The sequence below is a fragment of the Nerophis lumbriciformis genome, linkage group LG24, assembly GCF_033978685.3.
Source record: "Nerophis lumbriciformis linkage group LG24, RoL_Nlum_v2.1, whole genome shotgun sequence".
NCBI lineage: Eukaryota > Metazoa > Chordata > Actinopteri > Syngnathiformes > Syngnathidae > Nerophis > Nerophis lumbriciformis.
This window is the reverse complement of record NC_084571.2, coordinates 36,252,463-36,280,000: the sequence shown is the minus strand read 5'-3', so window position 1 is coordinate 36,280,000 and position 27,538 is coordinate 36,252,463. Positions and strand designations below refer to the sequence as shown.

At 38.0% G+C, this 27,538-nt stretch overlaps 1 protein-coding gene across 1 annotated transcript in view; it reads right to left on the bottom strand.

The window, feature by feature from the left end:
* Window positions 1-20,304, bottom strand: part of camsap3 (calmodulin regulated spectrin-associated protein family, member 3) — a 119,999-nt gene extending 99,695 nt beyond the window's left edge. The window contains 1 exon segment of the mRNA XM_072916023.1: window positions 19,824-20,304. Within this exon segment, the coding sequence (XP_072772124.1) occupies window positions 19,824-19,950 (127 nt within the window). The 5' untranslated portion in view covers window positions 19,951-20,304.
* Between the last annotated feature and the right edge of the window lie 7,234 nt (window positions 20,305-27,538).

The following is a 27,538-nucleotide window of genomic DNA, read 5'->3' as shown; positions in this document are numbered from 1 at the left end:
TCATAACAATCCACATTGTGTTTTTAATGCAAAAAAATAGTATCTAAACATGGAAGTGTAACTCCTCCTTTGAATGCAAGTGCTCCTACAGCAGGAACACAAATTATGTATTGCTACAAAATCTGGCAAGACACTAAACATGTCATTTTTTTTATATTGTTATTAAAAGCTTGTTTGTCCTTTTCGGGACGAGCTGTTTAAAAAAACCTGTTTAAAAATATTTAATTGAAGAAAAATATATTCAGTCATGGTATAAAAACTGGAAAAATATTTGTCTAGGGGTACACTTAAATGATAAAAATGATGTCTGCGGTGAATTTTGAGTTAATAATCAACGAAATGCAATTAGTTGTAAAAACTGAACATATTTGTGTACAATTTGATCCAATTCTCTACTTATCCTAACTTGAAATAGCCCAGAAAAACAACAGTTGTCTTTTCCACAAATAAGAGCGAAACTAATGCACTAATGTACAGAATATCAGAAGCAATTATTCAGGTAGAAATATCCCATTTTACATTACCAGACATTGACAAACCATGATCATAACAATCCACATTGTGTTTTTAATGCAAAAAAATAGTATCTAAACATGGAAGTGTAACTCCTCCTCTGAATGCAAGTGCTCCTACAGCAGGAACACAAATTATGTATTGCTACAAAATCTGGCAAGACACTAAACATGTCATTTTTTATATTGTTATTAAAAGCTTGTTTGTCCTTTTCGGGTCGAGCTGTTTAAAAAAAAACTGTTTAAAAACATTTATTGAAGAAAAATGTATTCAGTCATGGTATAAAAACTGGAAAAATATTTGTCTAGGGGTACACTTAAATGATAAGAATGATGTCTGCGATGAATTTTGAGTTAATAATCAACGAAATGCAATTAGTTGTAAAAACAGAACATATTTGTGTACAATTTGATCCAATTCTCAACTTATCCTAACTTGAAATAGCCCAGAAAAACAACAGTTGTCTTTTCCACAAATAAGAGCGAAACTAATGCACTAATGTACAGAATATCAGAAGCAATTATTCAGGTAGAAATATCCCATTTTACATTACCAGACATTGACAAACCATGATCATAACAATCCACATTGTGTTTTTAATGCAAAAAAATAGTATCTAAACATGGAAGTGTAACTCCTCCTTTGAATGCAAGTGCTCCTACAGCAGGAACACAAATTATGTATTGCTATAAAATCTGGCAAGACACTAAACATGTCATTTTTTTATATTGTTATTAAAAGCTTATTTGTCCTTTTTGGGTCGAGCTGTTTAAAAAAAAAAACTGTTTAAAAACATTTAATTGAAGAAAAATGTATTCAGTCATGGTATAAAAACTGGAAAAATATTTGTCTAGGGCAGGGGTGCTCATTACATCGATCGCGAGCTACCGGTCGATCTCGGAGGGTGTGTCAGTCGATCACCAGCCAGGCATTAAAAAAATAATCCTAAAAATGAGCGATCATAAATCTTCACTATGACGTCACTTTCGTCACTTGATTGACATTCACGGCACCCGAGGGTCTTCTGAGATGACGCTGGCTGCTGCCAGCTCATTAAAATTACCGACTGGAAGGCGAGAAACACTTTATTTCAACAGACTCTGGCGCCGTACCTGTCGTCAAAACTCCAAAGACCGACTGCACAGTTGCGCTACCAAAATAAGAGTCTCAGAAAGCTGGCGTGCACAAGCTAGCAAGCTACGGAGTTTGCCGACAATGTATTTCTTGCAAAGTGTATACAAAGGAGTACGGAAGCTGGACAAATAAGATGCCAAAAACCAACCACTTTCACGTGGTATTGGACAGAAAGGAGGACTTTTTTTCTCCTCCATTCGAAAATGCGGACCTTATCAGCACCACTGTCTGATTCCAATCAATGCAAGTCATCAGAATCAGGTAATACACCAACTTATATTCTTGTCTTCATGAAAGAAAGGAATCTGTATGTGTTAAACATGCTTGTATTATCTTTAAACACTTTTAACTTGTTAACAATATTAACTATATGCATTAAACATTCTTGTATTATCATTAAACACCTTTAATTTTTTAACAATATTAACTACCGTATTTTCCGCACTATTAGCCGCACCTAAAAACCACAAATTTACTCAAAAGCTGACAGTGCGGCTTTTAACCCGGTGCGCTTTATATATGGATTAATATTACGATTCATTTTCATAAAGTTTCGATCTCGCAACTTCGGTAAACAGCCGCCATCTTTTTTCCCGGTAGAACAGGAAGCGCTTCTTCTTCTACGCAAGCAACCGCCAAGGTAAGCACCCGCCCCCATAGAACAGGAAGCGCTTCTTCTTCTACTGTAAGCAACCACCCGCCCGCGTAGAAGAAGAAAAAGTGCGCGGATATCACCGTACGTTTCATTTCCTTTGTGTGTTTACATCTGTAAAGACCACAAAATGGCTCCTACTAAGCGTCAGGGATCCGGTTCATGAAAAGACGCAATCTCTCCATCCGCACACGGATTACCGGTACTATTTCACAGCAACTGATATTCCTGTGAACCGCACTGGATACAACGGGAGCACGTACGGTGAATATTCGCACCACAGGGAATGAGAAGTCATCCTTCACTGTGGTTCTAGCTTGCCATGCTAATGGCCAGAAACTTCCACCCATGGTGATATTCAAAAGGAAGACCTTGCCAAAAGAGACCTTTCCAGCCGGCGTCATCATAAAAGCTAACTCGAAGGGATGGATGAAGAAAAGATGAGCGAGTGGTTAAGGTAAGTTTAAGTTTACGCGAAGAGGCCGGGTGGCTTTTTTCACGCAGCTCTGTCCATGTTGATATACGTATGTTTGTGATTGCACATTTGCGTACATTTTGGGAGTGAACAGAGTTGTTAGAACGCTGGTTTTTAATATATATCATTAAAGTTTGACTGACCTATCTGACTGTTTTTTTGACATTCCTTTAGCGCAGTTAGATGCGGCTTACAACACGGGGCGGCTTATAGGTGGACAAAGTTTTGAAATATGCCGTTCATTGAAGGCGCGGCTTTTAACCCAGGGCGCCTTATGGTGCGGAAAATACGGTATGTGTTAAACATGCTTGTATTATCATTAAACACCTTTAACTTGTTAACAATATTAACTATATGTATTAAACATGCTTGTATTATCATTAAACACCTTTAATTTTTTAACAATATTAACTATATGTGTTAAACATGCTTGCATTATCTTTAAACCCCTTTAACTTGTTAACAAAAACATATATTTCATAAATAAGTAAATGTAAATTATATATATGAATGAGGTAGATCCCCACGACTTGATCAATTGAAAAGTAGCTCGCCTGCAGAAAAAGTGTGAGCAGCCCTGGTCTAGGGGTACACTTAAATGATAAAAATGATGTCTGCGATGAATTTTGAGTTAATAATCAACGAAATGCAATTAGTTGTAAAAACAGAACATATTTGTGTACAATTTGATCCGATTCTCAACTTATCCTAACTTGAAATAGCCCAGAAAAAACACCACTTATCTTTTCCACAAATAAGAGTGAAACCCTGCAGTCACTGTGATTAAGTCTTGCTAGAGTATGTCAGAAGTGTTCCAGGGCCTGTCGTCACTGATAGCACAGCAAAGGATCCACACCCAATGTCAAAAGCATTATAATAAACTGGTTCTGAAGGCTACTAATAATAGTAAAAGAGAGGCTTGTTTCCTCCACAAAAACAAGGTGAGCAGCTCGTGAATGGACGCATGTCAGAGTGTGTGCATTGCACAAAGACAGCAAGCTCTGCCTCTATGTCAGGGGTGTCAAACGTATGGCCCGCATACTTGGTCAACAGCCATACAGGTCACACTGAGGGTGGCCGTATAAAACAACTTTAACACTGTTACAAATATGCGCCACACTGTGAACCCACACCAAACAAGAATGACAAACACATTTCGGGAGAACATCCGCACCGTAACACAACAGAACAAATACCCAGAACCCCTTCCAGCACTAACTCTTCCGGGACGCTACAATATACACGCCTCAACCCCACCCACCTCAACCTCCTCATGCTCTCTCAGGGAGAGCATGTCCCCAAAATTCCAAGCTGCTGTTTTGAGGCATGTTAAAAAAAAATAATGCACTTTGTGACTTCAACAATAAATATGGCAGAGCCATGTTGGCATTTTTTTTCCCATAATTTGAGTTGATTTATTTTGGAAAACCTTGTTACATTGTTTAATGCATCCAGCAGGGCATCACAACAAAATTAGGCATAATAATGTGTTCATTCCACGACTGTATACATCAGCATCGGTTGATATCGGAATCGGTAATTAAGAGTTTTTGTATGTTATACTCTTCTGACACCACCAGATGGCAGTGTAAGTGTCCACATAAGTGGCCATAAGACCCCAATTCAGTAGTGTACACAATTTTGGAAATAAGAGCTAAAAGGTGCTGTCCAGTGTGTCCAGGCATGTGGCTACTAAGCCTTTAGAGGTTTTAATTTACGATGTCTCAGGTGTGATTCACTACAATAGGGCCCCACAGCGCACTGGATTCCAGTTCATTGAAATACCACAACACTGGATATTGTTCAGATAAGTTACATTTAAGAACTTGCACACAAAGCAAAACCGAAGGTGACTATGATGTGCGCATTTTCCGCGCGTGCGTACTAGGTCGCGTTGCGCCGGCGGACGGAGGTGATCTTAAACGGTGGCATTGTTGTTGTGTGTGGACACGGATAAGGTTAGGTGGAATTTACCCTGGATAACCTTACAATAATAATAATAATAATTAAAGCTGCTAGCAGCGATGGACGGGACCGACTTTGACGGCGCATAAAATCCAAACCGGAGCAGTAATTGAAACTCTTTCGTCAACCTTTAATCAGAAGGGTTCAATCTCTCTCCTGTGCTAGTTTGAAGCAGACACGACAAACGAGCTCAGAGGAGATAATGTTTGAAAAAAGGTGATTGGTTTTTACAAAACTTTTTTTTTGAAGGGGGAATTGCAAACTTTCTGTAGATTTTTGCTGGGGGTTGTCAATTTATGAAATGTAGGTCTAAGTAAGACCTACATAGGAGGTTTCTGTTTTATGTCTCGACGACATTCCTACTGGAAGTTACAGGCAGTTTTGTCTGTGTTTTCTTCCTCGGAGCAGTTTTGTCTGTGTTTTCTTCCTAGGGGGCGCTAGAGCGCAATTTTGAGTTTGTTTTTGGGTTTGGTTTTTTTATTAGGTTGCAATATTCGCCAGTCCTGATGTGTGTGTCCAGTTTGGTGAGATTTGAAGCATGTTAAGGGGGTCAAATTACAGCTCAAAGAGGCAAAAGTGACCGTTTATACAAAACTTTTGTTTTGAAGGGCAAATTGCCAACTTCCTGTTGATTTTTGCTGAAGAATGTCAGTGTATGAAATCTAGGTCTAAGTGAGACCTACATTGAAGTTTTTGTTTCATGTCTCTATGACATTCCTACTGGAAGTTATAGGCAGTTTTGTCTGTGTTTTTTCCTAGGGGGCGCTAGAGCGCAAATTTGAGTTTTGGGGTTTGGTTTTTTTATTAGATGGCAACTTTCGCCAGTCCCGATGTGTGTGTCCAATTTGGTGAGTTTTGAAGCATGTTGAGGGGGTCAAATTACAGCTCAAAGAGGCAAAAGTGACCGTTTATCCAAAACTTTTGTTTTGAAGGGCAAATTGCCAACTTCCTGTTGATTTTTGCTGAAGAATGTCAGTGTATGAAATCTAGGTCTAAGTGAGACCTACATAGAAGTTTTTGTTTCATGTCTCTTTGACATTCCTACTGGAAGTTATAGGCAGTTTTGTCTGTTTTTTCCTAGGGGGCGCTAGGGCGCAATTTTGAGTTTTGGGGTTTGGGTTTTTTATTAGATGGCAACTTTCGCCAGTCCTGATGTGTGTGTCCAATTTGGTGAGTTTTGAAGCATGTTAAGGGGGTCAAATTACAGCTCAAAGAGGTGGCCGGTATAATAATAATAAAACCTTACAATTACAATAGGGTCCTCTGTCCCAAAGGGACATTGCGGTCCCTAATAATAATAATAGATTAGATTTATATAGCGCTTTTCTCGACACTAAAAGACACACTTGAGATCGGTAGGTCGCGAGTTCAAACCCCGGCCAAGTCATATTAAAGACTATAAAAATGGGAGCCATTACCTCCCTGCTTGGCACTCAGCATCAAGGGTTGGAATTGGGGGTTAAGTCACCAAAAATGATTCCCGGGCGCGGCCACCGCTGCTGCTCACTGCTCCCCTCACCTCCCAGGGGGGTGATCAAGGGTGATGGGTCAAATGCAGAGAATAATTTCGCCACACCTAGTGTGTGTGTGACAATCATTGGTACTTTAACTTGAACTTTTAACAAAGCGCTTCACAGAGGAGTGAGAACCCATCATTCATTCACACCTGGTGGTGGTAAGCTGCTTTCGTAGCCACAGCGTGGCCGCCAGTTCGCGCCTACGGCCCCTCCGACCACCACCTCTCATTCACCAATCGATTCGAATTCAAATCACCATTCTCACGTTGTACGATTCAGTATCGATTCTCATTTTTCAAAAATCGATTTAAAAAATTTTTTTTTAACTCCACCAGGTTCTCGTGCCTTATTTTGAGTTTGTTGTTGTTTCCTGTGTGTATTGCTTTAGTTCCTGTCTTGCGCTGTTACTTTGGTGACCCTTCCTGTTTTGTTGGTGTTCTCCTGTAGCAGCTTCACGCCTTCCTTTGAGCGCTACTGCCCGCCCCTGCTTTGTTTTCGCAATCAAGACTATTTAAGTTGTGCGTACGCTATCCTTCTTTGAGGGGACATTGTTGATTGATCATGTCATGTACGGGATGTGCTTTGTGGACGCCGTCTTTGCTCCACACGCTGTAAGTTTTTGCTGTCGTCCAGCATTCCGTTCTTGTTGACTTTGTAGCCAGTTCAGTTTTACATAGCCATCCCTATGCTTGCTTCAGTGCCTTTTCCTAGCGGGACTTGCCTTTTGTTGATTTTTGGTTTAAGCGTTACATACCTTTTTACCTGCACGCTGTCTCCCGCTGTGCTCTGCCTATTGGGATCACGACAAACCATCCTTGACGCGTTCAGACTTCTACAAAGCAATGAACTACCTGCTGCCATACACTGATATGGAGTATTACATGGTTACCCTGTCAAGCTCTACACAGCACATTATTATGATTATTGCAGTGTTTCCCACACATTCATTTATTTGTGGCGGCCCGCCACGAAAGAATTACGTCCGCCACAAATGGATTTTTCGGCTTTTGACTCGCTCGACCGCTCACAAAAGCAATGGGACTCTGTCTGTGAATGTACCTTGTAGTTACAACTCCGGTGCAGTAGGTGGCGGTAGCCTACTATGCATTGCAACTCCGCCAATAGCACTTAATGGGCCAGAAGAAGAAGAAGACGAAGACAAAGACAAAGACGAAGAAGACTAAGACGAAGACGAAGACGGACGGGATCAAAATACGAGGGTAATATAGGTTATAGGTAGATAGGTTATAGCTGCATCGCTCGCGGCTCGTCATATATTTAACGTTAATCTGCGATTTCACCGAGCGTTTCACTGACGGTGAGCAGCCTGACGCTGCTTCATTAACACCGCCGCTGTTTGACTCGGGGTCCGGGGCAGACGCACGTAATAACAATCACCTGTTTTCATACCGACGAGCTAACGTGTCCAGGTTATAACCCTGTTGTCAATAAACACACGTGGAGACGGTGCTTCAGATACTACATTAATAATGAAGCTAAAATGTCCACTGTCCACTGCAGCATGTGAATGCAATGAAAAGAATAAAATCTGAGCCAACCAGCTGTTAAAATGTTGTCCAGGTTAATGTTTTGGCCATTAAAGGCCCTTCATTTCAAGATTTCAACTGTGATCGGGCTTTAAACAGGTGGCTGACCTGTTCAGATGGGTGTAACTGCTACTGGTCAAATAATGTGAAATAGCATTTAATTTTACATGTATGCAATGCCATTTAAATGTAATTATAGATAATAATAATAAATACTGTGTAGTGTTGTAAATAGTCAACGGGAAGAATTTTAGTAAGATATAAGCCATGAGCACTACTTAGGCAGGACAAGTAAAAATATTGGGGCAAGTAGATTTGAGAAGTTGGGCAAGTAGAAAAATTAGGGCGGAGGGAACAGGTGAGACTCAGCAAACACTGAAAAATAAAGCAGGGTCAGATCAGAAATGCACTTTTCTCATGAAAAGGGTCCTAATTTATATTCTTATGTGCCTTATAGAGAGGACCACGACAAAACATAGAGCGACTAGCTCCAGTGTGACCTGTTCAGCAGCAGCAGGAGGAGGAGGAGGAGGTTGACTGACTGTGGCAGGACACCTCTGCTTCACTTCATGTTGCTGGTAAATAATATGGTTGTAGTAGTAGGCTAAAGTTAAATTATTTAGTATTCACTAATTAAAGGGGCAGAGCTTTAAGAGACATTTTAGCTTTTATATTTTATAAGATATATTTTTTGTAAGAACCACAATTAATAAATATATTTCAGTGAATAACTAATTGTTCAAATCTGTATATAAATATGTACATAAAGTGTTGTAATTATATTCCAACTCCGCGTTCTTCTTGGTCATCACCGCTGCCGCCGCCACCCCCCACACCCCGACCACACCACCACAAATAGATGCCTGCCCTGTGGGAAACACTGTATTGATTTGCAAAAAAATATTTTTGGGACCAATTAGGTGAAGTTGCATAATTTCCACACGAGTGTGCCGTGGCACAGTGGTTGAAAAACACTGATTTAGAACCTACTCATAATCTGTTTATGCAATCAAAGTTGCTCAAATTTGATGACCTTGTTAAACATAATACATTAATAATGTTATATAAAGCATTTAACAAATTATTGCCGCCTAATCTACAACGTTTTTTTTTATAAGACAAGTGCGGGCTCATAACTTGAGAGGCTTTGGATATTTCTTATTGCCGGGAGCTCAAACCACTCGTAAAGGTTTTTGTGTGTCTGTATGCGGAGTAAAACTATGGAACAAACTGGACTTGCAACACAAGCAATGCCAAACTATTAATCCATTTAAACTATTATATTGGGTCTGGTTCATATATAGAGATGAGGGTTTTTAAATTGACTTGCTGTTGTACTCTTTCTCAAAGTGTTAACATGTGCTCAATGTTTCCTTACCGTTGTTGCTATGTTGTCTATTACCATTATTACTATGTTGTCTATTACCATTGTTGGTATATTCATTACTCCTATATTGTTCATACAAATTATTGTTATAGTGTAATAATTATTGAATCCTTGAACAAAGTAAGAGTGAAACTCATGTGAATACCGTATTTCCTTGAATTAGCGCTGGGGCGGTAATTAATTTAAAACAGTGACGTGCGGTGAGGTTGATGGCTGGTGAGGCACTGACTTCATCACAGTCAGATTTACAAACATATGAACCCTAAAGAGTATCTTATTCACCATTTGATTGGCAGCAGTTAACGGGTTATGTTTAAAAGCTCATACCAGCATTCTTCCCTGCTTGGCACTCAGCATCAAGGCTTGGAATTGGGGGTTAAATCACCAAAAATGATTCCCGGGCGCGGCGCCGCTGCTGCCCACTGCTCCCCTCACCTCCCAGGGGGTGATCAAGGGGATGGGTCAAATGCAGAGGACACATTTCATTACACCTAGTGTGTGTGTGACAATCATTGGTACTTTAACTTAACTTTAACTTTACACATACAAACTGTAGCACACAAAAAAGCACATTTAATAAAAAATACGTTATTATGGTCTTACCTTTACTTATAAATTAAGTCCATGCGCCACAACTAAAGCCCTCACTTAAACTTTCCATGTGCAAGATTGAATCTATTTAAAAAAGTGTAACCGAGGGTTTATAAATGTCGCCTATACTGTATGAAACTACAAAATAACAAACACAGAGGCTCCAGTTTACACGAGGACCACTTTATTTACGTTCTTTCAAAAACTTCCGCTCCACCCCATGTCATCACTTCTGCTCTTAGCGCCTTCAAAATAAGAGCTCGAGGCATATACTGTATAACAGCGCATAACAGGAACTTAACATCACAAATAGGAAAGCCCATGAAAATAGGTTACAAAAGTTATTTAATAAGAAGCCAAAAAGTGAAAAAACAATAATGTTCGTGTTGGAGGAGTTGTGAATTAGATACACCTGCAGTCTGCAGGTGTACCTAATGTTGTGGCCCTGCAGTCATTCACAACTCCTCCAACACCAACATTGTTTTTGCACTTTTTGGCTTCTTATGAAATAACTTTTTTAAATAGATTCAATCTTGCACGTGGAAAGTTTAAGTGTGGGCTTTAGTTGATATAACAATTCTACGGCGGGGGTGCAGGAGGCGGGATTACTGGAGCCTCAGCCAGTGCGTCATTTGCAGCCGTTTTATGATCGCTCAGCACAAGAAATACGTTACACACATACAGTTGTTGACAAAATACACTGTACATTATATACCTCAGCTAACTAAACTATGGAAAAGTATAATATAGTTCATATAGCAATACAGTCTCACTGCACAGCAGGCCAGCAGTTAGCCGAGTCATTGCGCAATCCATGTTGAGGCACTGAGTGACGTGCCTCAACTGGCTGCTGATCACCGCACCGTCTCTTCTCAGTATTTGAACGGCAAATGTGAAAATTCAGCGATTTTGAATAAAAATAATCTAAAACTGGTGAAGTTAAATGGAAAATAACTTTATAGTATAATCACTGGATACATATAACAATTTAATAAAAGATTTTTCTTTTTACCTTTTTTTTTCTTTCCATGGGGCCTCACCTGCCTCCAGTGACTGCACGTCACTGATTTAAAACCTCTCCTTACTCCGGCGCTTACCAAAGGCATGCGGTAAATTTAGGCCTGCGCTTATAAATTTGAGTGTGATGTAAGGATACCATCATGAAAATCACATTTACCGGTAATAAAATGTGTTTTATTATGGTCTTACCTTTACTTATAAATGAAGTCCATGCGCCGCTCCTTCTGAACAAGAGCAACTTGTTTATAGAATTCTTCCTTATCTTTCTTCAGTTTTATTTTAAAAGTCTCTCTGTCTCGATGGAGATCTTCCTTTAATTATTACCTCCTGCTTCGATTGAAAGTCCAGTTTAGAAAACTGTTGTCACTTCTTCTGCAGCCGAGTAGTCGCAAGAACGATCCCTGGGATCACTAGCGCCCTCTACCACCATGAGGCGGGAGTCATTTAATGACTCATATTTGACACACCCAGCTATATTAACAAAACATTTTTACTGTTCTTTTTAGCATATTCAATAGCTCGGACCTTAAATCCTACTGAATAGCTCTTTTAAGTCCCATCTTAAAACTCATTTGTATACTCTAGCCTTTAAATAGCCCCCCTGTTAGACCAGTTGATCTGCCGTTTCTTTTCTTTTCTCCTCTGCTCCCCTGTTCCTTGTGGAGGGTGGGGGGGGGCACAGGTCCGGTGGCCATGGATGAAGTGCTGGCTGTCCAGAGTCGGGACCCGGGGTGGACCGCTCGCCTGTGCATTGGCTGGGAACATCTCTGCGCTGCTGACCCGTCTCCGCTCGGGATGGTGTCCTGCTGGCCCCACTATGGACTGGACTCTTACTATTATGTTGGATCCACTATGGACTGGACTCTCACAATATTATGTCAGACCTACTCGACATCCATTGCTTTCGGTCTCCCCTAGAGAGGGGGGGGGGGGGGGGGTTACCCACATATGCGGTCCTCTCCAAGGTTTCTCATAGTCATTCACATCGACGTCCCACTGGGGTGAGTTTTTCCTTGCCCCTATGTGGGCTTTGTACCGAGGATGTCGTTGTGGCTTGTGCAGCCCTTTGAGACACTTGTGATTTAGGGCTATATAAATAAACATTGATTGATTGATTGATTTATCTTCTTCCCTTTATGCGATTTTAAATGATTGAAAATAGCCTTCTCCATTTTGGAAAACGATGCCTTGAAAGGTGAAGTGTCACTCGTGACGTGACGAGTTTGACCCGGCGGTAAAACGAGGCATATGCTAATTATTCTGCGAAACGAGTTTGACCCGGCGGTAAAACGAGGCATGCGGATAATATATACCCGGCGGCAATTCAAGGAAATACGGTAATCACTGAATGGAGAACTGGGGGTGGGATTAAATAAGTTATCTTCTTCCCACTCCCTTTCAGGCAAAACTGGACAATCATGCATTACATACTGTACATTACCTTTTGCACTATATTAATTTATATTATGTGTTGTCAATTTTGTACTTATGCATACATACACTCATGCACATAATTACGTTTCATCAAACATATATTAACGTTGTTGCCCTAGGGTAAACTGGGTGTAACACATGGCACACTGACAAAGCTTAACCTATTGTGACTATAACAATCTACAAGGTTAATGTAGGTTGCTTCTCTTTCTCCCCCTCCATTTTTCTGCATTCTTTCGTATCTCAAGTTATCATTACGTATATGTATTGTTGCATTTAAACAACTGTATTGTTGATAATAAAAGGTAAATTATTGGTATTGTTCATTATCAATAGGGCTATTTCTATTGGTATTTGCAGGGCCGGCCCGTGGCATAGGCCGTATAGGCAAATGCTCAGGGCGCCGTACATCAGAGGGCGCCACGCCAGTGCCACAAATGTTGGAGAAAAAAAAAGTTGGTACTATTATTTCTAAATACAAAAAATAATCCCACGTTAATTAAAATGCAAAGTAAAGCCTATTTATTAGAAATATTATTTGTTACAACATTACGCCCCCTGCCCCCGCACGGTGCGCCCCCTCCCTTCCCGTATCATGACTTTTTTTGGACGCACCACATCAAAAAATCAACACAAGATGTCAAAACGGCCAAAACTGTCAGGTGCCCAGGGAAGAAAAAAGAGAAAAGAAGAGGAGGAGAAACGAGAAAAGACAGAGGTAGCAGGTAGGTAACGTTAGCCTACATGAAATTATTTGTCTGTTACAGAATGTGATAGTAGCTGGCTTTTTAGCATTAAGCTAATGTTACATGATTCGGCAATTGCTAATCAATAAATAGCTAGTTCTGTTTTAACGTCGGGTTAATATTGTGGAGGGGGCTAAATTGTTATGGAAAATAATAATGTAACGTTAGGTAATTACAGTACTCCCACCTTACATTCCTCAGGGACATTTGTATTAGATCTTTTAAGCAGGTGTTTTTTGTTTACATTGTTATTGCCTTCTGGTTAGCTAATGTTTGCCCTGCAGGTAATAGTCACTTTTCCACCCCTTTATATATTAGGTATAGTTGTAAGTAAAAAAAAAAAAAAAAAAAAGGTCAAAGACAAAGCTATTCAGTTTCTTGTGAGTATATACACTTCACTGCCGATGTGGGGGGGCGCCGCCTAAAATCTTGCCTAGGGCGCCAGATTGGTTAGGGCCGGGCCTGGGTATTTGTATTGATCCATTTGTAGTGTAATAATGCTCATTGTCATTTCTGTATTATTTTTCGCTAACTGCTTATTTGCTATTACTTTTACCATCATATTTGTACATGTCATATTTGCTGATGTTGCTCTATTGTTGTTGTTGTTTGCTGTTGTTGTTGTTTTTGTCTCTCTGTCTAATCCCCCTCTTGTCCCCACAATTTCCCCCTCTGTCTTCTTTTTTTTTTCTCTTTCTATCCCCTCCTGCTCCACTGAATGATAATGTAAATACATTTAATAAAGTCAAATACAAATAAGGCAACAAGAGAAGTATCCTACACTTCTCTTTTGTAAAGTAAATCTGAACAGCCGACATGGGCATCTACATCAACTATATGATTTGCCTGAGAAGCTGGACAGGACCAGAGGTGGGTAGTAACGCGCTACATTTACTCCGTTACATCTACTTGAGTAACTTTTGGGATAAATTGTACTTCTAAGAGTAGTTTTAATGCAACGTACTTTTACTTTTACTTGAGTATATTTATAGAGAAGAATCGCTACTTTTACTCCGCTACTTTTATCTACATTCAGCTCGCTACTCGCTACTAATTTTTATCGATCTGTTAATGCACGCTTTGTTTGTTTTGGTCTGTCAGACAGACCTTCATAGTGCCTGCGTTTCAACAAATGCAGTCACTGGTGACGTTGGACCAATCAAACAGAGCCAGGGGTCACATGACCTGACTTAAACAAGTTGAAAAACGTATTCGGGTGTTACCATTTAGTGGTCAATCGTACGAAATATGTACTGTACTGTGCAATCTACTAATAAAAGTTCCAATCAATCAATCAAAAGTGTGAAGGAAAAAAAGACCCTTTTTTATTTCAACCGTTCATCCCGTCCTGTCTTCACAATAAAAGTGCCGCTCCATCGCGCGTGCGCTTTCAAAATAAGAGTCTCCGAAAGCCAGCACAAACAAGCTAGCAAGCTACGGAGTTTGCCGCCAATGTATTTCTTGTAAAGTGTATAAAAACGAATATGGAAGCTGGACAAATAAGAAGCCAAAAACCAACCACTTTCATGTGGTATTAGACAGAAAGGAGGAACTTTTTTTCTCCTCCATTTGAAAACGTGGACGATAATTATCATCACTACGGTCTGATTACAATCAATGCAAGTCATCAGATACAGGTAATACACCAACTTATATTCTTGTTTTCATGAAAGAAAGGAATCTATATGTGTTAAACATGCATGTATATTCATTAAAACACCTTTAACGTGTAAACAAAAACGGCAAAATAAATAAATATGTATTATATACTGTATATATATATATATATATATATATATATATATATATATATATATATATATATATATGTCTTAATAAGGTTATCCAAAAAATAGTGCTCGATACCGTAGTAGAGCGCAATATATGTATGTGTGGGGAAAAAAAATCACAAGACTATTTCATCTCTACAGGCCTGTTTCATGAGGGGGGTACCCTCAATCGTCAGGAGATTTTAATGGGAGCATTCGCATACCATGGTTTATATAGGGCACAGAGTGGGTGGGTACAGGCTGGCCTAGGGGCGTGGTGATTGGTTCATGTGTTACCTAGGAGGTGTTTCCGTCTATGGCGGCATGTTGTTACAATTTCGCTGCGCTTGTTGAGGGATGACAGGTCTGGACGGTAGATAATAAACAGTTTCTCTTTCAAGCATAGGTTGCATCTTTTATTACCACTATTGTAAGGTGTGCTGGATGCAAGAATTTGCCATGTTATTGAATATTCAACATTATTGTCTTTGAGGTCCCAAATGTGTTTGCTGAGTTCTGTGGTATTCCGCAGGTTTTTGTTCCTGAAAGAAGCCTTGTGGTTGTTCCATCTGGTTTTGAATTCACCCTCGGTTAATCCTACATATGTGTCGGATGTGTTAATGTCCTTGCGTGTTACCTTAGATTGGTAGACAACTGATGTTTGTAAGCATCCCCCGTTGAGGGGGCAATCAGGTTTCTTTCGACAGTTACATGCTTTGTTGGTTTTGGAGTCGTTCTGACTGGGGGTCGACGGCTCATTTGCAATTGTTTTGTTGTGGTTTGAGATGATTTGTCGTATATTGTTCATGCAGCTGTAGCTCAATTTGATGTTGTTCTTGTTGAATACTTTTCTTAGGTTGTTGTCTTTGGGAAAGTGTTTGTCAATCAGGTTGAGGAATTTGTGTCCAATGTTCGTTGAGACGGTTTTGCTGTATGGGGGGTTGTACCAGATGATGCCGTTTCGTTTTCTGTTCTTTTTTGGCTGGTTTCCTAGCGTGGGTTCATAGGTGAGGGTGAAATTGTAAGCGGATACAATTTCACCCTCACCTATGAACCCACGTCAGTTTTCTGTTCTTTTTTGGCTGGTTTCCTAGCGTGGGTTCATAGGTGAGGGTGAAATTGTAAGCGGATACAATTTCACCCTCACCTATGAACCCACGTCAGGAAACCAGCCAAAAAAGAACAGAAAACGAAACGGCATCATCTGGTACAACCCCCCATACAGCAAAAACGTCTCAACGAACATTGGACACAAATTCCTCAACCTGATTGACAAACACTTTCCCAAAGACAACAACCTAAGAAAAGTATTCAACAAGAACAACATCAAGTTGAGCTACAGCTGCATGAACAATATACGACAAATCATCTCAAACCACAACAAAACAATTGCAAATGAGCCGTCGACCCCCAGTCAGAACGACTCCAAAACCAACAAAGCATGTAACTGTCGAAAGAAACCTGATTGCCCCCTCAACGGGGGATGCTTACAAACATCAGTTGTCTACCAATCTAAGGTAATACGCAAGGACATTAACACATCCGACACATATGTAGGATTAACCGAGGGTGAATTCAAAACCAGATGGAACAACCACAAGGCTTCTTTCAGGAACAAAAACCTGCGAAATACCACAGAACTCAGCAAACACATTTGGGACCTCAAAGACAATAATGTTGAATATTCAATAACATGGCAAATTCTTGCATCCAGCACACCTTACAATAGGGGTAATAAAAGATGCAACCTATGCTTGAAAGAGAAACTGTTTATTATCTACCGTCCAGACCTGTCATCCCTCAACAAGCGCAGCGAAATTGTAACAACATGCCGCCACAGACGGAAACACCTCCTAGGTAACACATGAGCCAATCACCACGCCCCTAGGCCAGCCTGTACCCACCCACTCTGTGCCCTATATAAACCATGGTATGCGAATGCTCCCATTAAAATCTCCTGACGATTGAGGGTACCCCCCCTCATGAAACAGGCCTGTAGAGATGAAATAGTCTTGTGATTTTTTTCCTACACACACATACATACATACATACATACATACATACATACATACATACATACATACATACATACATACATACATACATACATACATACATACATACATACATACATACATACATATATATATATATATATATATATATATATATATATATATATATATATATGTGTGTGTATATGTTACTCATCAGTTACTCAGTACTTGAGTAGCTTTTTCACAACATACTTTTTACTTTTACTCAAGTAAATATTTGGGTGACTACTCCTTACTTTTACTTGAGTAATACATCTCTAAAGTAACAGTACTCTTACTTGAGTACAATTTCTGGCTACTCTACCCACCTCTGGACAGGACACACAAAAAAAAAAATACAAAAAAAAAATAAATAAAAATAAATAAATAAAAAATGTACTTATGTTATTGCCTGAAATTAATAAATAAATGAAATAATCGAATCGTGACTCCAAGAATCGATATTGAATTGAATCGTGGGACACCCAAAGATTCGCAGCCCTACTGCTTAGGCTGCTGCCCCCGCGACCCGACCTCGGATAAGCGGAAGAAGATGGATGGATGGATGGATGGATATATATATATATATATATATATATATGATATGTGTGTGTATATTACTCATCAGTTACTCAGTACTTGAGTAGCTTTTTCACAACATACTTTTTACTTTTACTCAAGTAAATATTTGGGTGACTACTCCTTACTTTTACTTGAGTAATACATCTCTAAAGTAACAGTACTCTTACTTGAGTACAATTTCTGGCTACTCTACCCACCTCTGGACAGGACACAGAAGAAAAAAAAATTAAAAATAAATAAATAAATAAATAAAAATTGTACTTATGTTATTGCCTGAAATTAATAAATAAATGAAATAATCGAATCGTGACTCCAAGAATCGATAATGAATTGAATCGTGGGACACCCAAAGATTCGCAGCCCTACTGCTTAGGCTGCTGCCCCCGCGACCCGACCTCGGATAAGCGGAAGAAGATGGATGGATGGATGGATGGATGGATATATATATATATATATATATATATATATATATATATATATATATATATATATGTGTATATGTTACTCATCAGTTACTCAGTACTTGAGTAGCTTTTTCACAACATACTTTTTACTTTTACTCAAGTAAATATTTGGGTGACTACTCCTTACTTTTACTTGAGTAATAAATCTCTAAAGTAACAGTACTCTTACTTGAGTACAATTTCTGGCTACTCTACCCACCTCTGGACAGGACACAAAAAAATAAATACAAAAAAAAAAAAAAAAAAAAAAATTGTACTTATGTTATTGCCTGAAATTAATAAATAAATGAAATAATCGAATCGTGACTCCAAGAATCGATATTGAATTGAATCGTGGGACACCCAAAGATTCGCAGCCCTACTGCTTAGGCTGCTGCCCCCGCGACCCGACCTCAGATAAGCGGAAGAAGATGGATGGATGGATGGATATATATATATATATATATATATATATATATATATATATATATATATGATATGTGTGTGTATGTTACTCATCAGTTACTCAGTACTTGAGTAGCTTTTTCACAACATACTTTTTACTTTTACTCAAGTAAATATTTGGGTGACTACTCCTTACTTTTACTTGAGTAATACATCTCTAAAGTAACAGTACTCTTACTTGAGTACAATTTCTGGCTACTCTACCCACCTCTGGACAGGACACAAAAAAAATAAATAAAAAAATAAATAAATAAATAAATAAAAAAATTGTACTTATGTTATTGCCTGAAATTAATAAATAAATGAAATAATCGAATCGTGACTCCAAGAATCGATATTGAATTGAATCGTGGGACACCCAAAGATTCGCAGCCCTACTGCTTAGGCTGCTGCCCCCGCGACCCGACCTCGGATAAGCGGAAGAAGATGGATGGATGGATGGATATATATATATATATATATATATATATATATATATATATATATATATATGATATGTGTGTGTATGTTACTCATCAGTTACTCAGTACTTGAGTAGCTTTTTCACAACATACTTTTTACTTTTACTCAAGTAAATATTTGGGTGACTACTCCTTACTTTTACTTGAGTAATACATCTCTAAAGTAACAGTACTCTTACTTGAGTACAATTTCTGGCTACTCTACCCACCTCTGGACAGGACACACAAAAAAAAAAAATTAAAAATAAATAAATAAATAAATAAAAAATAAAAAATTGTACTTATGTTATTGCCTGAAATTAATAAATAAATGAAATAATCGAATCGTGACTCCAAGAATCGATATTGAATTGAATCGTGGGACACCCAAAGATTCGCAGCCCTACTGCTTAGGCTGCTGCCCCCGCGACCCGACCTCGGATAAGCGGAAGAAGATGGATGGATGGATGGATATATATATATATATATATATATATATATATATATATATATATATATGATATGTGTGTGTATGTTACTCATCAGTTACTCAGTACTTGAGTAGCTTTTTCACAACATACTTTTTACTTTTACTCAAGTAAATATTTGGGTGACTACTCCTTACTTTTACTTGAGTAATACATCTCTAAAGTAACAGTACTCTTACTTGAGTACAATTTCTGGCTACTCTACCCACCTCTGGACAGCACACAAAAAATAAAAAATAAAAACAATAAAAATAAATAAATAAAAAATTGTACTTATGTTATTGCCTGAAATTAATAAATAAATGAAATAATCGAATCGTGACTCCAAGAATCGATATTGAATTGAATCGTGGGACACCCAAAGATTCGCAGCCCTACTGCTTAGGCTGCTGCCCCCGCGACCCGACCTCGGATAAGCGGAAGAAGATGGATGGATGGATGTTTATGTGCAGAGTTTCCAGCCACAGCAGCCTTAAGCAGGCTTCTACATGTAAAGCGACTTTGGGTACTTAGAAAAGCGCTATATAAATCCCAGTTATTATTATTATTATTATTGTAGAGAAGCCCAACACAGACACAATGCGGCTAACAGCATGGCTTCCCGGGCCTGTCAACCTACCTGCACCGCCGTACCACTTCGCCAACAACCAGCCGACACTGGAGCATATTTTCGCCTTAGTGCAGTCGTACAAATCCAACGGCTTGATATCGGCCACCACAAAAGTCTTCTTATTGGAGTCCACCATGGCGGGGCGAAATAGAAAAAAGCAGAGGTAGCAAAAAAAACAAACAAAAAAAAATGTCTAAACAATCATTTTCCAGTCGAGTCCCGGATGACGTGAAGGGAACACGGAAGGGATTACAATCCCGCTCTCCGACCTCCGAGCAGTCGCGGAAAAAAAAGCTGCTCACGGTGGGCCGAGGCACCGCGTGGCGACGTCGAAGCGGACAATTCCCCCGGTTCTCCCCTCGTTCGTCCGCATATCTGTGTCGGTTTGTCGGTTGTCGGTCCTCCGTGTGTGTGTGTGTGTGTGCGTGAAGAGGGTTTAGCGTCGAGCCCCGCAGATGACGGGCTCCCAGGTGCACGCCGGCGACGTCACTCAAGCCGGCAGCCAATAGAAAGGGAGCTGGAGTAGGGAGGAAAGCGAGAGGGGGGCGGGACTTCCGGGGCGGTGAACGACGCTGCCCACAGGTGTTTTCACTGCGGGGGATTATCACAACTATGATGCTGGGTTCCAAATGTGGATTATTCACGGAATTTACATTGTACTTATATATATATATATATATATATATATATATATTTTATATTGCATTCTATTGGAGTTACTTTTTTGAGTTTACAACCCCTTGGCGCTGTTTCTGTACTTGTTTTGTTTGTTATTATTTCTTGATTGTGTGTAAATGTTGCTTATTATAAGTAAAGGTTTATATATACATACATACATATATATATATATATATATATATATATATTTGAGTTACTTTATTAAGTTTACAACCCCCTGGCGCTGTTTTGTACTGTTTCTGTATTTGTTTTGTTTGTTATTATTTCTTGATTGTGTGTAAATGTTGCTCGTTGTAAGTAAAGGTTTTATATATATATATATATATATACATATATATATATATATATATATATATATATATATATATATATATATATATATATATATATATATATATACATACATATATATATATATATATATATATATGTATATATATATATGTATATATATATATATATATATACATATATATATATACATATAGATATACATATATACATATAGATGTACATACATGTATATATACATATATATATATATACATACATATATATGTATATATACACATATATATACATATATGAGATGAAATAGTCTTGTGATTTTTTTTCCCACACATACATATATATACATATATATATCCATATATATATATATATATATATATATACATATATATACACATATATACATATACATAAATATATACATATATATATATATATATCCATATATATATATATATATATCCATATATATATATACACATATATATACATATACATAAATATATACATATATATATATACATATACATATAAATATATATATATACATATATATGTATATATATATATATATATATATATATATATATATATACATATATATGTATATATACATCCATCCATCCATTTTCTACCGCTTATTCCCTTTGGGGTCGCGGGGGGCGCTGGAGCCTATTTCAGCTACAATCGGGCGGAAGGCGGGGTACACCCTGGACAAGTCGCCACCTCATCGCAGGGCCAACACAGATAGACAGACAACATTCACACTCACATCCACGCAGTAGGGCCAATTTAGTGTTGCCAATCAACTTATCCCCAGGTGCATGTCTTTGGAAGTGGGAGGAAGCCGGAGTATATATATGTATATATATATATATATATATATATATATACATATATACATATATATCCATATATATATATATATATACATATACATAAATATATACATGTATATACATATATATATATACATATTTTTATATATATATATATATATATATATATATATATATATATATATATATATATACACACACACATATATATATATATATACACATATATATATATATATAAAGATTGTCACAACAGTAATGTTAACGTTCGTTTTAGGTCTATAGAAGAGATCAAATTTGGTATATTTGTAAACAACTGTAACATAGAAATGTTTGTCAACATTATTATGCTCCAGGCAACATTTTTTTTTCTACATAAATGTCGAGTTATGAAAATATGGCCTACATTTTCTAATTGGCTTAATGGTTTACAATTATCAGTCAAACCTTGGAGAATGATTAAGAGTACAAAAGCCCTTAAATTCATATCTTCGTTAAGAACATTTAAAGTGTATTTTTTAAATTGTATTTTTTTATTATCATTATTTATTAATATTTAATATTCTATCTGCATGTGCTTTTGTTTTGTTTTTCCTTGTTGTTGAAAGTGCCTTGACTGTTGAGTGAATTAAAAATGTATGTTTGTTGTTCAATTAAAAAATATATAAAAAACAAAAAAACCTTCGTTTTGGACCGATTTTTTTTTTTTTTAAATAATCACATTTAGTTTGACATATTCTGAAGTTACAACATGAATTAAATGTTGAGTTAAAACACAAGTTAGGAGGTCATTCGTACGATGTGAATGACGGAGCATTTCGAAGTTGTCTTCTGCGCATGTCCAAGTTATCGAGGTCAAAGTTCGTGAGGGATAAACAGAGCCAAGCGACTCCATACTTTTTTTTAGTAAACTTCCGTCAGTTTGTGGTTTGTTATTACTCTTTAGCGTGAATAGTAGTATCTATATTTTTAGAATTATTGTTTATTATTCCGCGTCGTGAATGTGAAATATGAAGTAATATGGCATACTATAAGTGCATCCATCCATGCCAACTGGTTTCACACCTATGCATTTTGCTACCGCTTGTCCCTCTCGGGGTACAATGTCACTGTGCATGTATTTCAACACGTACACGCCTCAAGATGCATCGTCATCACGTGGTGTTGCTGCTTGCGACCACTGCATTAAGTGCCTTTTTTTCCTCATTTAAGAGGATTACTTTTCAGCCATTTTAATCTAATTATGAAAATATTTTTCCCCGTTTTTGGTACCTTCGGCCAGGGCCAAATGAACGGTGCCTTTAAGGACTGGGATGATCATGAATTAATCATTGCAATATACTTTAAAATAGTCAACAGGAATCCTCAATGCATTTTATCCAAGCTGTGCAAATAAAGATGTACATATAGTGAATGTATTACATATTTAAAGTCAGTTTGTTTGTTTTAAGATCATAATGCAACAAATCCCACAATATTCCATAACCCAAAATAAGTGTTTCTTCCAGGAGTAATCTCATCATAATTTTATTATTATTAATTTATTAGGGCCCGCATGGCCCATTGTAAAAGGAATCCCAACGGGAGTCCTTTTACAATGGGACATAAGGACCTATTGTTTTTCTAAGGTTTTATTATTATTCCGCCGCCTCTTTGAGCACTAATTTGACCCACTTAACATGCTTCAAAACTCACCATATTTGACCCACACATCAGGACCTGCGAAAATTGTCTTTTAATAAAAAAAACGAGCCCCAAAACTCAAAATTGCGCTCTAGCGCCCCCTAGAAAGAAAACTGCTTATAACTCCCAGTACGAATGTTGTAGAGACATGAAACAAAAACCTCTACGTAGGGTTCACTTAGCCCTACTTTTCATTAATTAATTTCCTCGGGCAAAAATCAACAGGAAGTTGGCAATTCCCCCTTCAAGACAAAAATTTACTAAAAACAGTCACTTTTGCCTCTTTGAGCTGTAATTTGACCCCCTTAACATGCTTCAAAACTCACCGAACTGAACACACACATCAGGACTAGCAGAAATTGCGATCTAATAAAAAAACCTAACCCCAAATTTAAAAATTGCGCTCTAGAGCAATTTTTTAATAAAACGGAGAAAAAACTGCTCCTCGTAAGAAAAAAATGACAAAACTGGGAAGGTCGGAGAGACATGAAACAAAAACCTCAATGTAGGTCTCACTTAGACCTACATTTCATAAATTGACAATCCCCAGCAAAAAATCAACAGGAAGTTTGCTATTCCCCCTTCAAAACAACATTTTTGTAAAAACCGGTCACCTTCCTTCAAAATCTATCTCCTCTGAGCGCGTTTGTCGTTTAGGCTTCAAACTAACACAGGAGAGAGATTGAACCCTTGTGTATAAAAGTATAGAACAGCTTTTTAATACCTGCTCCGGTTTTGATTTTATGACCCTTCAAAGACCCGCTGCACTGCTGTTTTTTTAAGATGGCTGCTCAAAAGCAGGAAGCACCAACATGCCCACACAATGCAGACAAGGTAGGTACACTAGACAAAAGTCTTGGGACACTTCAGACTAAAAGTAGACAAAAGTATTGGGACACTTAGGACTAGCACCTGCCAAATACGCGGGCCCGACCAATGCTGCTTGCAGCTTTAATTATTTTTACTTTTTATTCGACCCCTTTTACCGTATTGCTTTTGCACTATCTTGTCTAGCTCATTCATTGTTTATGTTCTTTGTTTGTTTGTTTTTGCTATATGCTTTTTTTTAACCTGTAAAGCACTTTGGTTCAATTTAAAAGTTGTTGTAAACGTGCTATATAAATAAAGTTGACTAATTTACTTTATACCTGAAGCCTGACCCCTTGTGGTAATCCCTAGGAAGAGCAGGTTCATTCCTTGAACTAAAACATGGCAGAAATACCAGCAGGGTTTTAACAAGTATACTGTGATGAGGTGGCGACTTGTCCAGGGTGTACCCCGCCTTCCGCCCGAATGCAGCTGAGATAGGCTCCAGCACCCCCCCGCCGCCACACTAAAAGGGACAAGCGGTAGAAAATGGATGGATGGATGGATGTACAGTACAGGCCAAAATTTTGGACACACCTTCTCATTCAATGTGTTTTCATGACTATTTACATTGTAGATTGTCACATCAAAACTATGAATAATTTTTCACAAAAAAAGGTGAAATAACTGAAAAACATGTTTAATATTCTAGTTTCTTCAAAATAGCCACCCTTTGCTCTCATTACTGCTTTGCACACTCTTGGCATTCTCTCCATGAGCTTCAAGCACACCTGTGAAGTGAAAACCAGTTTAGGTGACTACCTCTTGAAGCTCATCCAGAGAATGCCAAGAGTGTGCGAAAAAAGTAATCAGAGCAAATGGCGGCTTTATTTGAAGAAACTAGAATATAAAACATGTTTTCCGTTTAATATCACATTTTTTAGTTAAGTACATAACTCCACACGTGTTCATTCATAGTTTTGATGCCTTCAGTGATAATTTACAATGTAGTCATGAAAATAAAGAAAACGCATTGAATGAGGAGAAGGTGTGTCCAAACTTTTGGCCTGTACTTTACAATGGATGTAAAGTAGGGACTGTAAGAATGTAGACCAGTGGTTCTTAACCTGCGGAGGTCGAGACACACCCGACTCATCGTGTAAATAAAAACTTCTCCCTATCAGGCGTATTATGGATACGACAACAGCAGAAGTCAGACTGATTTGCAGGTGTGTAATTTGTTGTGAGTTTATGCACTGTGTTGGTTTTGTTGTTTGAACAAGGTAATGTTCATGCATGCTTCATTTTGTGCACCAGTAAAAAAAACATGGTAACACTTTAGTTGCTTATTAACATGCAAATTAAGTAACATATTGGCTCTTAATTAGTCATTATTAAGTACTTATTAATGCCTTATTTGGCATGGCCTTATTATAACCCTAACCCTAACCAAATAACTCTAAATTAGGTCTTTGTTACTTAGAATATGTTCCCCATACTAAAGTGTTACCAAAAACATATAACTGCATACCTGCCAACTTTTGAAATCAGAAAAACCTAGTAGCCAGGGTCCAGGGGCCGCAGGCCCCGGTAGGTCCAGGACAAAGTCCTGGTGGGGGGTTCAGGCTTCGCCCCCCGACGCAAAATGATTAATAGCATTCAGACAGGTTAAAATGTTGCTAAAACCATCACTTTTCTATCAGTCACAGTGACTTTTCAAAACAAAAATATTACAGCAAAAATCATATGGGTTGATTGACATGTTTATTCTGTAAGCTAACTTCAATAGTTTGAAATTATATATTATTTTTTTGCAATTATATATAAATATAAAACTTCATGACGAAATTTTTCAAATTAATAAAGAGTAATAGAATAGTATGATAGTTATATGTTACTTGTTTTGAACATTTTATCGTTATCACAAATAAAAAGATATACTGTACACAGAAATTATTTTTGATTTGATTTATTGTTTATGTAATAAAAGATTTACTTAAAATTTTATGTTTTGTGAATTTTTTTATGCTACGAACTGTACTTACCGGCGATGTAAACCGAAGGAGACATTTCCGTAATGAAAGCTGCAACACCCTTTTTAGATCCCATCATCACTGCAGCATTATCGGCAGCAAAGCAAACCAAATTCTGCCAAGGAATTTCGTTTGAGTCTATTTCTTCCGCGAGTATTTTGTAAATGTTTTCGCCTGTGGAAGCCGTATTGCATTCCCTCAAAGACAGAAGTACTGACAATACTTTTCCAATGTCGTCATCGAAATATCGAACACAAATGGGGTACAGTTTTACATCGTCAAAATCGGTGCTGCCGTCAGTCGACATGCTAAATGGTTCCGTCTTCATGACATCGGCGATACTTTTTGAGGATTCTGTTCCAAGACACTGAATAATGTTTGATGTTTTGGTTCGACCACATCCATATTTTTTGGCGATTTTCGAGTCGGGAAACATTTTCCGAAATAACTGTCCCATGTGATCAGCCAGTGCGATTGGAAGTCCATGCTCAATTATTGCCTCCGTAAATAAAACTTCGGCATTTATCACATCCAAAGAATCTGTTTGGGCGACGAAAAACGTTGAAAGTTTTCCACTTGTATCGCTAGCAACGGCATTAGACTTGTGTTTTTTTGTCCCAACGTGGTCTTTTACATCGCTAATTCCTCCGTGTCCGATCGAAAAATCTTGTCTGCACAAGGTGCAATTCGCGTAGTTTTCACCCTTTTTGGAACGGATAATTATTCCCGGATAGGCTTTTGAATATTCTTCACGGAATGACTGCAGTTTTCTTTTCGGTTTAAGACTCGTTTGCGATTTTTCTCCGGCTGATTCCATGATCGTTCGCTCGTTTGGAAACAATGGCAAATGGTGCCTCGTGCTTGGCAGCGGTGCTATAAATAGCCCCGTTCATGCCATTCGGAATGGCTCGATAGGAAGTTACGGGAAGCAGTGTCGATTGTCATTGTTGTTACGCGATTTTGTGAATAAAACTTAAAAAAAAAAAAAAAATTTTAATTAATGAAAAACCGTATTTTTTATCACTGCAACCGTAACCCGGAATAGGTTGATGAAAACCGTACTAATTACGGGAAAACCGGAGTAGTTGGCAGGTATGTAACTGTTTGTTTGTTTATAATGTTTATAATGTCTATTTTCTATTTCCTGCTGGATCTACTCTATTTTATGCTGCTGCTGTCACATATACTGCAATATTGTACATGGTCATTGGTATATATTGTATATATGTTATAGACATACTATAATATATCTGTATACCGTATTTTCCGCACTATTAGCCGCACCTAAAAACCACAAATGTACTCAAAAGCTGACAGTGCGGCTTTTAACCCGGTGCGCTTTATATATGGATTAATATTAAGATTCATTTTCATAAAGTTTCGGTCTCGCAAC